The 13,231-nt window shown below is 44.5% G+C and overlaps 1 protein-coding gene across 1 annotated transcript; it reads right to left on the reverse strand.

The window, feature by feature from the left end:
- Window positions 1-649: 649 nt before the first annotated feature.
- On the reverse strand, window positions 650-10,809 carry LOC118795840 (hepatoma-derived growth factor-related protein 2-like). The gene is made up of 16 exons (XM_036554586.1): window positions 10,607-10,809; window positions 9,583-9,659; window positions 7,689-7,827; window positions 6,915-7,088; window positions 6,214-6,345; window positions 5,482-5,550; window positions 4,902-5,067; window positions 4,446-4,530; window positions 3,639-3,922; window positions 3,348-3,465; window positions 3,105-3,175; window positions 2,673-2,743; window positions 1,962-2,063; window positions 1,711-1,867; window positions 1,296-1,425; window positions 650-776 (listed from the first exon to the last, which is right to left on the reverse strand). The coding sequence occupies exons 1-16, from the start codon at window positions 10,676-10,678 to the stop codon at window positions 677-679; spliced, it is 1,947 nt and encodes a 648-aa protein (XP_036410479.1). The 5' UTR covers window positions 10,679-10,809; the 3' UTR covers window positions 650-676.
- Window positions 10,810-13,231: the final 2,422 nt, after the last annotated feature.

Consider the following 13,231-nt stretch of genomic DNA (forward strand, 5'->3'; position numbering starts at 1 on the left):
CAATTAGCATGTAAGTAAGCAGCCAACATTAAAGGAAGACCAGATCACACAGAAAGTACAGCACTTTTGCAGTATTCAGGAAGAACTCAGATGCAATATGCAGTGAAATCTGAAAACATAAATATTTAAAAGCTGCCTCTAAAGACAAAAACTGAGAAACCTCTATTGACAGATTGCTTCAAGTGGGACAGATGTCATTAATAACAATAGTTACAAAGAACATGTTCAAAACAAGAAATGAGTAGAATCCACTCTGTTCTCTCAAGCCAATCTCCTTCAGCCTTCTTTGGTAGGGATGTTCCATTAAAGGCAACAGACTTTTTAAAGTTTCATTTACAGTTTCATTTACACTGTCAACAGTGCCACCCCTGACACTATGAGACATTCACATCACAGTTATTTCCCATCTCTTCAGCCCTTTTCTCAAATCCTTTTCAAGGTGTTAAAAATTGGAAAAAAGATCTTCTTTTATGCACAAGCTGAGTCCATCAAAGTGTGAGTTTCTCATGGGCATAAACAGAAGAGGAGGGTCAGGGGGGAACTGGGTGGGGTTCACTTGGGTATAAAATTCACTGAAAGAAAAGTACAGTTGATAAAAGGACAACGTCCACACAAAACGGGGTTCAAAGTTGAACTCTTTCTCGTTAACATTTGGTTTTCCTTCTTCACCCCCCTCTCAGCTTTGAACTACTGGCGTTTCTGTCTCTGTGGTGATGGTGTTATTAGTGACATCATCGGCATGCGTCTGCTGCTCAACGGGACTGCCAGGACTGGAACTTCAGCAAAGAAAGAAAATGATGATTAAGACTGATGCCATGAACTTCTCTAACAGTGCTAAATTCTTAAGGAGTTTTGTTCCCATACAGTCAAACTTGTCACTTGCCACGAATGTTCTCTATTATCTGGAGGTCAGCACGCACTCAATCCTAAGCATTTTAACGATATACAATTATGTGTCATTACGTCTTGTCAATTCTGCTTTTTTACTACTAATACTTTTTTAAATGTTCAACAGGGTTTTACATGTGGTTATTAGATCAAAAGACAAATTTCTTTAGCAAAAATAGAACAGTTGTGATAATAATTAGAAAGTTCATTAGTCTCAAGACTAAGCCACAACTATTTTGTGAAGCACTTCATCTGAACAGCATTAGAAGAGCTCTTACAAGATGAGTTCGTTGTTTATGGCACCAAATGCTTCAACAAAGATCTTTATGAAGTCCATCAATACTCAAAATGGATAGAGATAAGCGTCAATTACTAGTAAGAGGAATAAAAAAATGGAGGACTTTCACCTGATTGGGGGTGGGGCTATGTGTTCCTTGTTCTCCTTATTAGTTTCCTCCTCATGGGACTCGGGGTTAAGTGCTGATTCACATTCTGCTTGTTTTTGGGGTTCACCCTCCCCATTCACAGTTGTCAAATCTGAGGAGCAAATATGAATCAAGAGTGACAAAGACTGAAGAATACAGACCTCAGCCTCAGCTTGAGGAATGGTCTGCTCCTTATGCTTTTGCTGTGCTTGTGTAAAACATTAACAGCAAAAAACTTATAATAAGGACAGGACAACCCAGGTAAGGACAGGTAAGGACATCCATAGGTGAAAGAGCAGGAAGGGCAGCAAGTTCTGGCCACTAGAGGACCAGGAGGAGAGGGAAGGAATCTTAGCCAATGGAAAGGATCAAACAGTAAAAGTAATTTAACAATTACCTGTATTTTGGCCCTCTTTCCCACTTTCATCCTTGCTCTTGGCATCCGTTTGGGATTTTAGTGCCCCCTCTGGCTGCCCGAGAAACTGCAGCTTGAGTTTGTTGTAAACCTGACTGGCCTTTTCCATCACCGCACTGCTGGCCTTGTACCGGCGGATCTGACACGAGCGAAATACAACACAGAGGAGCAGAATGAATGAAAACTGAACAAGACCTCTCAGCAGCATCACAAACACTGAGGGACAGACACACCTTCTTCAGCGTTGCGATCACATCCGTGTTCTTCTGCAGGAGATGACTGGTAACCTGCACAGTTCCCAGCTCCTCCAAGGCCTGAAGACAACGCTCAATATCCTGTGGGAAAATAAGATAAAAATAGAAGAAGAGAGACAGAGCAGGGAGAGAGTGAGTGAGAGGGAAAGCAAGGCAACCTCATCTCATTTAAGAAATATTTTAGAAATGCGTATAAATATTCGGTTCTGGCATACTATATACTATACTATAGTTTTATGTGTATATGTGTAAATAGTATTCATTGCGCCTCTTTGTTAATTATTTACGTTGTTAAAAACACTTCGGCAATACAGATGTAATCTTTGTTATGTTAATGAAGCAACTGAATAGCTCTAATAAGAGAGACAAAGAAACAGAGAGAAAGTGATGAGAGAAGAGGATACAGGGCAAAGTAAGATGGAAGATGTGAGATAGTTAAGTGGAAAGGTACAACCCAGTGAGTGCTAATTTACACAGGGACCACTAGTTTATGGAGGTTTTTTCACCAGGGCTGTGTTGATGCTATACTGGGATACTATACTGAGAGTTCTGCACATGAGCCTGCAGCGACACTGACTTTGCATGCATTACAAACACTGCTAATCTTCACTCTCAGTTTCAGCCAATGGTTTGACTGACAGGTGACAGTGGGTGTGGTCAGTGAGTCAGGTCAGGTCAGAGGTCACTCACCGGACTGTCCACCTTCAGCGCAAATTTTATATCTGTGTGCAATTTCTGCAGCCTCTCTGCAGGTGTCGGCTCTGGGGAAGGAATACAGACAAGGGACAGAGGGACACACATTTGTGTGTCACTGTGGGCACTTGTGTTTGTATGTAATACAGGGAGTGTGTGCTCCTGTGATTATGTCTGTGTGTTGTTGAAAAGAAGACAGCATGACCATCACCTTGCAAAAGTGCACATTTATTATCTATTAAACAGCAGAGCTCCAGCAACAGAAGCTGAGTAAAATGGTCAGAACATTATGAACAACTATTGTCTGTACCAGTTATGAGCCCTGGATATAAGCTCTGCATAATACAGTATCTAATAAGAGGTTTTGTTTATTATGACTACTGTTGATACTCTGTTAATATCGCAGCGGTCGCAAGGTCTCTTTCTCACCTCTTTTCTTCTCCACCTTCTTCTCTAGGGGGCGCTCTGGCCGATGCTTCGGCCTTTCAGACTTCGAGGGCCTGGAAAGGGTGGGACAATAACCCACTTTCAGCATCACACACAAATACAGTGACTACAAATCATTTTATGAGGAAGGTTCTATGACAGATTGCTTTAAAAAGCACTGAAGTTTCTACGGGTTTTAGTTCTGTAGAGGGAGCTGACTTTTTCCGCTGCTAAATCGGTGCATACCTCCCACGAGGCCTCTCCAACCGCTGGGCTTTCTTCTCCTTTCTTGCCTGCTCTTTTTTCTCTTTCCCCTCCTTCTCTTTCTTTGATCTACCTTTCTTATGGCTGTCTGTGCGCTTCACTGCTTTCCTCTCCTGGCAGAGAGAGACAGAGGGATGGACATTTCCCTTGTCGTGAACGCATTTGTTGACAGACACAGACACAGGTCACTAAAGCACAAACAAATCAACCAAATGGCTCAACAAGATGAACAGGTGGACACTAGAACACCTGTCGTCACCTTTCCCACAATGCCCACCTCTGCTGCAGGCGGAGAATCGGAGTCAGAGGGGGCGGGGATAGGGGCGGGCGGGGGCTTCTTGCTCTTCTTGATCGGCTGGTCGTCCGGCCCCTCATCGGAGCTGCTGCTGTCACTGCCTTTCTCCTTCTCCCTTCTCCTCCTCTTCTCCTCCTCCTTCTCCCGCTCCCTCAGCCTGCGCAGCTCCTCCGCCTCCTCCCTCCTCCTGCGCTCCTCCAGCTCCCGCCGCCGCTCCTCGTCACGCCGCTTCCACTCGCTGATGCGGTCTGGCTCGCTGTCGCTGCCGGAGGGGGTCACAGCATTACATTACATTACATTACATTACATTCATTTAGCAGATGCTCTTATCCACAGCGACTTCCAGCACAACAGAGCATAATTTCATCCATTCAAGATAAAACGGGCAACAGTGTCAGACCAGGCTAACAAAACTCCCAGACCAGTGAGTGTGAGCGTAACACTACTCAAGCCCAAGTTAAGTTAACTTGGGCTAGCACAAGTTAACTTGTGCAACCTGCATAGGCACCGGAAGCCAAGTACACTACGGTTCATCGGTCATTAACACAGAATCCAAAATACATCGCAATACTACATGTGAAATAAACATCAAATATTAGAGTTAGCAGGTGTAAGGGGGCAGGGATTAAGGTGGAACCGACATGCCGTCTGAAGAGGTGGGTCTTCAGGCTGCGTCGGAAGATGGCTGGTGACTTCGCAGTCCTACCCTCCATGGGGAGTTAACTCCACCACGGTTTCGGTGCGTCGCCTGAGAAAGGAGGGACAGCGGGGACACACGGACTGACCTGCCGCTGTCGGACGAGGAGGAGGAGCGTGCTCTGGCTGGCGCGGGTTTCGGTTTCCGTCCACGAGGCTTTGGGGGCGCTTTCTCTGTGCGTGTGAGTGTATGTGTGTGTGTGTGTGTGTGTGTGTGTGTGTGTGAGGCAAAGTGTGGAAGGAAGAAATAGTTTAAAATCACACTTTGTACCAATAAACTTGTTTTTGACAGAATATCCATATCCTCACAACAGTGCCACACCCATCTGTGCTGGCTTTTATTGCTCAGCTTGATACCAATATCCCTGTTAAACTGTGCGTTACTGAATGCACTCTATTTTTTGGAGGGAATACTAGATTATTCTAGTACATTTAACAATGTAAAAATAACAAAATAACAAATAACTGAGCTGCTACAAAACTACAGAAGGGCAACTGCCAAAATCATTATTTAGATGTTAATGCTAAACGTTCCTACCCCCCACCTTTCTTACGTCCCTGCGGACCCTTTCTGGGTGGGGGGGCGGAGTCAGAATCGGACTGGGATCCGGACTCAGACCCGGAGAGAGCTGGGCGTGGCTTTTCGTCCAGGTCACTCCTCCCTCCCTCCCCCTCCGACCTGGAGGCGGAGTCAGAGTCTGACGCAGGCTTCTGGAGCCACGGGAGTGGGCGTGGCCAGTGAGTACAAGGAAGTGAGTGTGAGGGTTAGAAGAGGACTCATAATAGTTGTTTCATTGTTTCACATAAAAACAAAGGCAAAGAAGCTCGACCTTTAATGGTATTTACCAAGCACATGCCAAACCTTTATAAAGGCAGATATATAAATGTTTGGTGAATACATCCCAACACTTTCCCTGGGTTTCGCTTTCTCATATAAAATCCCCTTAGGAGAATTAATGTGAGAAATGACACAACCTTACATCCAAAGTATCTCTAGTGCAGAAACTATGTGCTGACTTATAACCACTCAACAGTACTGCTGTTGTAACACCAGTACAATACTGAAGACTGTAGTTATAACACCAGTACAGAGGACAGGTCTGCGTGGGCGTGGTTTTCACTCACCTTCTTTCTCCCTCTACCCACTCCCTTCCTCCCGCCCTTGGGTCCAGGTTTCTTCTCTGGAGTGAAGTCCTGAGAAACAAATGCACAGACCCACTGATCCACCCACACCAGTTTGGGTACAGTCATTTTGCCCCTGGGGTAGAGTCCATATATTGCTGGTGTGCCACTGCCCTTTAAGGCAAGAGACGTGAGGGAGATGATGCATTCTGTGCTCCTTCTTGGTCCTCCAAGGAGTTCCAGCTCTGGTTATAACTGCTGACCCACAGGAGCCAGCTGGTATACAAACGCTTTCCAGCTATGATGGCCAGCAAAAAATATCCCCACAAAATATTGTATTTTGAAAATTAATGAAAATAAAAATCACCAAGCACATGGATGCTGTCTGATTTTTAACAGTATAGGCTGCCACATCTTTGTGCTTTGGTCTAGTGCACTGTCTTCTTGCAAAACACCCACAACCACAGCCCTTCAGACATCCTTTGAGCCAACTTTCTAGTTACTGTGCGGTGGCCTCTTGTCGAAAATGTCAAAATCAGACATCTCTCAGTAAATATTTTGAAAACCCTATTTGACAGCACTCTATGGGTATGGCTTGCGTTCAACAATGCCTACGAGACAGATCGCGGAATTCAGCCAAATTTACTGTGATTGGGCAAAAATGATTGCCTGCTGCTGACAGAGTATTTGGTGCTGCAGTTTGGTGTGAGAGAGTGGAGGGGCCGTCTGCAGTACCTGGTCGCTGTTCTTGCCGTAGTCGGAGTCGGAGCTGTGGGAGGGTTCGGGTGACGTTGGGGAACCGGTCTCGTACTCAGAGCCCTCCCTGTCGCTGGAGGAGCCCCCACGGGCCCGCTTCACTGGGGGGCGCTGGGGGTGGGGGGGTGGGGGGGTGCATCAGTGAGTACAAAAGCAGCAAGAGAGTGGATGCCACAGCATGCTGGGAATAGTGCAGTTAGCACAAATATTATGAAATGCTTACACTGTTCATTAACCAAGCAAATATGAACCGACAATGCTGTGATGCCTCTGTAATGCAGTACAACTTCAGGACACTTCATCTGAAATACATCACTGATGCCTACAGGTTACTAGAGTGAAGCTGAGAATGAGGCAGCACTGCAGTAACAGTTCCCGACCACCGGAGGTCACAGAGGGATGTCCTATCATTAAATTTACTTCACAATTATCCTTATCACATTTGCACCGGACTGAACATTCATCTTGAATGCTCTTGGGGAAGAAGACTCAATGTGGATTGCCCAGGAAGTTGTGTAGTTTGACATACCAAACACTCATAAGATAAATGTGCCTCACATGCAAACTTCATAAATGTATTGCACAAACAACCAAAACCTTTCCCTGGGCTTTATACTGTAACACAGAGTGACACCACGTGTCCTGTGCGAGACTCTACAGTGGAATGACGTGAAAATCACCTTCAAGGCCGGGGCCTTTCTCTTCACCCCTCCCCTTCTTCCATCCCCACTGCCAGAGTCAGAATCTCTCTCACTTCCTGTCTCCGCTTTCCTGGGGACCACTGCTTCCTCTTCCGCATCACTTCCTGCCTCGTTTTCATTGGCTCCCGCCTCGCTGTCAGAAGAACTGGCCGGCTGAGTGCAGATGCAAACAAGAACAGTTGTCAATCAGTCGTTTCACTTTTCTACTTGAAGAGCCTCTCTGCTGCATGTTAACGACTGCGCTGCATCCACAAATGAATGAGGGAGGTGATAATCCAATCAGGACCCAAAGAATTTGACCAAAAACTCTGAAATATGTCTAATCCAACTGCAATGGGACTTAGAATACACAGGGAGAATTATAAGTGAGGAAATCATGTATAATTCGTACTTATGACTGGCTAAGAGTGACAGCAAGCAGAGAGACACATCTCAGGTTAAATTATGAACAGAACAGGCTGAAACATTATCACATTGTGGTCAGGAGGAAGAGATGCCACACGTTCCGTGTTGCTTCCTGGTTCTGTGAAAGAGTACTGGTTACTCTTTACATTGTTAAACAAGGGAGTTCCAGTGAAGTAATTTTTAGTACAACGACAGTAACAGAACTTCCAGTGTAATGCACGGAGAGTGCACCATCTTGGTTTTACCCAGCATCCTCGGTGTGTATAAGAGACAGTTGAATGGGACTGAGAAGCTCAGTGATTGTGACATCATATGTGGAGATGGCTAGCTGTGAGTCACAGAACTTACAGCTGGCATGCTGTAGGATGCATGTGGGTTGTTCTGGATTTCCCATAATCCCTCATTGAAGCCCTTCCTCTTGTTGGGTTTCCCATATCGTTCACTGTACTTCTCATAGGCAAACAGGTCCTTTGGTGAGAGGAATGCCCTGATGAGGAAAAAAAAAGACCGTGTTTGAAAACAGAAATCCATTTCCCAGAAATCCGGAAAACAGCTGCATCATATGATCACATCATGTGATCTGCCAAGCAATGTCCGTTTCCCATCCACGAAGCAAATGTCCAGCCCACTGTCCCAAAATGTGGAGCCATGCTTGTGCTCTACCAAGCAGCAGAAAATTAAAATGAGACTGAAGATCACATTAGGATGGACTAAACTATGAATAATATCAAACCACTATATGCCAAACCAGACAAATCTATTGTTCTAATACTCTATACTTTGTATTGTGAAATGACACTGTTACATATAATACTACACATTCATTTATCTTCAGTTAATTTATTAAAATGGTTTTCCTAATTACAAATAATTTATGGCCTTTAAATGTTTTAAGAGCTTTAAACAGAAAATGTTGACATTATCATTGGTACAACTGAACTAGAGACAATGGCTTCAAATTCAATAAAGCCCTCTTATCAGCAAAAACAATCAGCTTGTGCATCTGCTGTAACTTAGCGGCAAAAGGAGGAAGTTCACTCTCAGAAAATTAAGTCTAAGTCTAACTACAATGTATCAGTTATTCCATTACAGAATCCAGACAATGGACAAAATAAAAAAAAATCTCCAACTCTGTAATTAAACAAAAGCTCCTGAGGGCCTTCCTCTCTCTGTACTAGTTTTTTTTTTTTGTCCGGATGGTTTCCGCAAGACAGGATCAAAGCTTATACTCTAAAATACCTACATGTAATGAACACTATAATTAAAATTGCCCTGAGAGAGGACAGTACAGTATTTCACTGAACCAGAGCCTTGGGTTGCTTTAATAAGACAGATGTAAAAGTATTATGCTGTGTGTAAACCCTGAGTTATGTCTGATGTAATCCTGTCTTCTCCTTTATGTATAATCACAGGGACTATCCTGCATATCTTAATCACCACGAGTATTAATGTATTATAAAAAATACACATAAAATTGTTCATTTATATTAACAGTTGGCTGTGCTGTAATTTATGAGGATTATACTGATTATGTTGGTTGAGTAAAAGAGAATGTCTCACCTATGTCAAGTTTTCTCATAATGACCAATTAGGAGGGCCAAAGATGAAAGTGGATTTGGCTATGTTTACATTTCATCTCATACAATGAATGCTAAAACAGGCCAAAACAGGCAGAAAGGCCAGCCAAAACGACAACTTCGTAAAACTCTTTTTTTTTTGCAAAATCCCATAGTCCAGCACACAGCCAATAAGTCAAAACGAGTGATTTTATTTTAAATGAGTCAATTAAACAATTACATATAATCTTTGGGTGTTTTTGTGCCACCTAGTGGCAGTCTGGGGAAAACCAACTCTCCCATCTTTCCTACAGCCATTTACATCTCCCCCCAAACAGACATATGCACACAATAAATCCTTAGTAATTTGAAGCAAGACGTTTACTCAAGAAGTGAAATGCAGAAGACCCAATATTCCAAATCAGATCTTTAACTCAATATGTTTTCTGAAATGAGACATCCAAATGTAATGTTCTTAAGTTATGAAAGTTTGAAATGTTTTGTTTTTAAATGTTTCAGCATATCATAATTTGTCACTACCTGTCACAGACCTGTGTCAGTAAGGCCAACAGAACAGATGGAGGGTAAGTGTAAGCATAACCTGGGTGTGCGTCTGCATGGGTGTGTCAGGTGAGTGACTGCTAGTGTGCGTTTGTAGCGGATCCAGCAGCGCATGCAGGACTCACGTTTCATGGGTCCCAAAGAAGAAGATGGGGACTTTATTTGGTGGAGGTTTCACTGCCCCCTCTGCCACATCTTCAATCTGCAAGACAGAGAGGGAGAGAGGGAGGGGGAGAGAAAGGGACAGAGGGAAAGAGAGGGAAGGGAGCAGGACAGAGGGAGAGAGGGAGGCAGGGAGAAATAGGTATGTATATACACAGGGAGGAGAGAAAGAGAGATACAAGGAAACACACCTGTAATTAATTTACCTGCTGATGCTCTTCTGTACATTACAATGTGAGGGGTACATTGTAGTCACAGTGTTATAGTGCAAGGCAATTTAAATACAAAGCGTTAACCCATCATACTCGCACTATGCAGTTTAAATTGTCTTAGGTGCTGTGGGGGGTCCATTTTGCCTGATCCAATCAGGACATATACCCTGTCAGGCATACCTACTTACACAGCAACCTCGTGGCATCAAAGAAAGTGCACAAGATGAAAGATGCAGACTGCCAGCTACAGACAGCAATGTAGCACTGTGGTCAGGAGCAGGGCTTGTAACCAAAAGGTTGCTGGTTTGATTCCCCACTGGAGAACTGCTGTTGTACCCTTGGACAAGGTACTTAACCCACTATTGCCTCAGTAAATATCCAACTGTATAAATGGATAACATGTAAGAACTGTAACAAGAGCATCTGCTAAATGACAATAATGTGATAATGTACTGTACGTGTGCCAGTGTCAACCAACAGCTAGCAACCACGGGGCATACTAACAGAAGATCTATATGCCCATGAGAATAGATTTGGTGCTCTCGATATGCAAAGCTCGCTGCATGCCTTTGAGTATGCAATGAGTTAAAACACCGCACTGTACAAGTCCCAGTAAAGCATCCCTGTATCGCATCAGGAGCTACCACTGTGTGCGGTCAGCCAGAGCAGCGAACTCCCCAGGCAGCATGCACACCGAACCCCCAAGCGTCGCAACCGCCCCCCTCCTCCCCTCTCCTCCCCTCCCCCGCCCCCTATCCGTGCGGAGCTAGCTTACCCTCGCAGGCCAGTGGGGATACCCCTTCATTTTGGCGAACACAAGGTCCCCAGGCTGGAAATTGTGTGGCATTTTTTCAGCCTCCGTGAGGTCCTCTCTCGCTGTCTCGGCTCGCTACGTGTCTGTGTGCGTTTCGCAGTGCCTCCGTGTGCAGGCCAGCGCGAAACCCCTTTGCCGACGCACCGCTGCGCGAAACGCCTGCTACATTACAATGCAGCTTCCGCTAAGCGTCGCCTTTACAGAGCGGAAGTTCCTCCCAATTTACATTTTTCTATTGGGAAACCACATCGCCTTTCACTCTCGCACACCAATCGTATCGTACGCTATGGAAATTAAGACGCTTTTCTGACCTATGGGGTTAATTAACGTTATTGGAGTTTCTTTCGGCCCCCTGACGATAAAGCATAATTCCTGTCGCGACTAGTCGAATTACTGTATGAAAAACGGTCTTCAGGGTTCTAAGTGTACAGTAAATGTTATGATATAGACGTAATGGTTCTTCAGAGCATATTAACACGTCTAGAAATCACCTAGCTGGCAGGTACAGTGATAGAGTTGCTATGATAACCGTGTAGTCAACGAAGGTGCAAGGACTAGTCATTTCTGTCTCCGTTAGTAATTGATTTTTCTTCACGCTCTTCACAGAAAAAAAGATGATATAACTAAAGTTCAAGTAAGGTGGAGGGGAAACCGACTGCCTGATTAGTCTATATTGCTCTGCCAGTCATCTGACCAGACATTCATGTAGGTTTTTTATCAGTGTTTGTCCAACGTGTGGGAGGGAGTATGAACATGATCATGTATTACATTATGGGTATGTGTAGTATTATAGTATTTGTGTAGTGGAGGATGTAGCAGCTTTTTCCTGTCCTCTCCAGCTACATTCTTAGCCCGTGAGCATATCTGCATTGTACCACTTATGCATGACTCAGGGAGTGCCTCCAGCGGGACAAAGACTGAAGGAGAACGAGGAGCTGGCCCTGATCAAGCGCAGCCTGGCGAGCACCCACACCTGTACACCCACATGCACCTATACACCATGCCGTCACCAGGTGGAAAGGTGAAGTCTTTGGCACCTGCAGTTGGTGGAGCGATAACCGTGATGGGATTTTGCTGTGAGGAAATAAGGGAATGTCATACACAGGCCTCGCACTGTACTAGTGCAGCTACCACACAGGAAGTTACTCAGCTGTGCTGCTGAGTAAGAGTGATGGATGCATTTCCACTAAACTAGAAAATCTGGCACGGTGTGTAGGTGTGCGTGCACGCATGCACATGGTATTCCTGCCCTGACAAACACCCTGACAGCATGCTCACAGGTTATTCTGGATACAGGCTGGTTTGAAACTTAACGCTTAAGCTACAGGGGCGTGTAGCCTTCTGTCCTCCCACACACTGCACACTCCATTGATTGGCCAAGCTGTTGCTGCAAATGGCCAATCAGCAACATGTCAATCTTGTGCTGCAGATTTGAGACACATATTTACAGTATCTGAAGTTCATTGGTAGCAAGCACTCTGACTTTCCAGTTACCAGTCCTCTGCATGTGAGGAGACAAGGCCTTAGCAAAACTCCTTGAATGAATGAAGATTGCTGTGGAGGTGCTTCCAGACCTGCTGTGGTTTGAAGGTTGGTAAGGTCTGATGTTTTTTTCCATGGGACACTTGTATTGTCATTCTACCCAGGTGACTGCTAGTAACATGTCATTCATTAAGCTAAGTACAACTCCCCACTCCTAAACCAGCTACAGCATGCCCCTCATTCAAAGACACTTTCAAGCAAATACAATTTGAGCTGAAACAAGGCTTTCAGTGTTTGATGCTGTGAAATCTACTCATAAAGTTAACTTTGTGTGTGTGTATTTCTGAACTGCAAAATGGTTGCGGAATGCACAAGTGGCGGCTGCATAACCAAAGCAACGTTTCCCTGACACAGACCCAGGATGTTATGTGGTAAACATTTCAGAGACACAGAGGAGCAGGCAGCTAAAGCTTGACTCTTTAGGCTGCATCACCCGTCTTGAGTTCACAGTGACCTGCCTCACTACAGTCAGATACACCGCCTTTTATTACAGTAGTGGCCCAGTTACAATCACATCTCACCTCGCGACCACCATGCTCACCCAGTTAGTCACCATATTCACTTACAGTACACCATTACTATAGTGGCCTTTAACACACCGTTTTCCCCAGAACCCCATGGTGTTGGATTTGACCACCATTACACTACAGTACAAATAAAACGTCAGTCCTTTGACTCCACTGAGAACCAGCAGGTTGTAAAAACTGTGTACAAAACTGTACATCTCATTTCAACACCATTTCTGTTATTTAGAAAGACAAAAATCCTGCTTTGTCCAGTTGTACAAAATAAAACTCTTAAAGGTGTTTTTTTGTAGTCTGTTTTTAAACAGATTAGGGAGTAAAGTTATACACTCTGAATAGCTTGCACTGGTATCTATCACTCAGACCAACACACAGAAAGGAAACACAATGTTAGGTAGGGAAAACAGCAGCAGGTGTTGGTTTCAGTGGGTACACATTTGGAAAAAGACCATTTACGCTTCCATTTATTTATATTATTCCAAAATCAAAACGGACAGATAGAACACCACACCCCATCTCC

This window comes from Megalops cyprinoides, chromosome 20, assembly GCF_013368585.1.
Source record: "Megalops cyprinoides isolate fMegCyp1 chromosome 20, fMegCyp1.pri, whole genome shotgun sequence".
In the NCBI taxonomy this organism is placed as follows: domain Eukaryota; kingdom Metazoa; phylum Chordata; class Actinopteri; order Elopiformes; family Megalopidae; genus Megalops; species Megalops cyprinoides.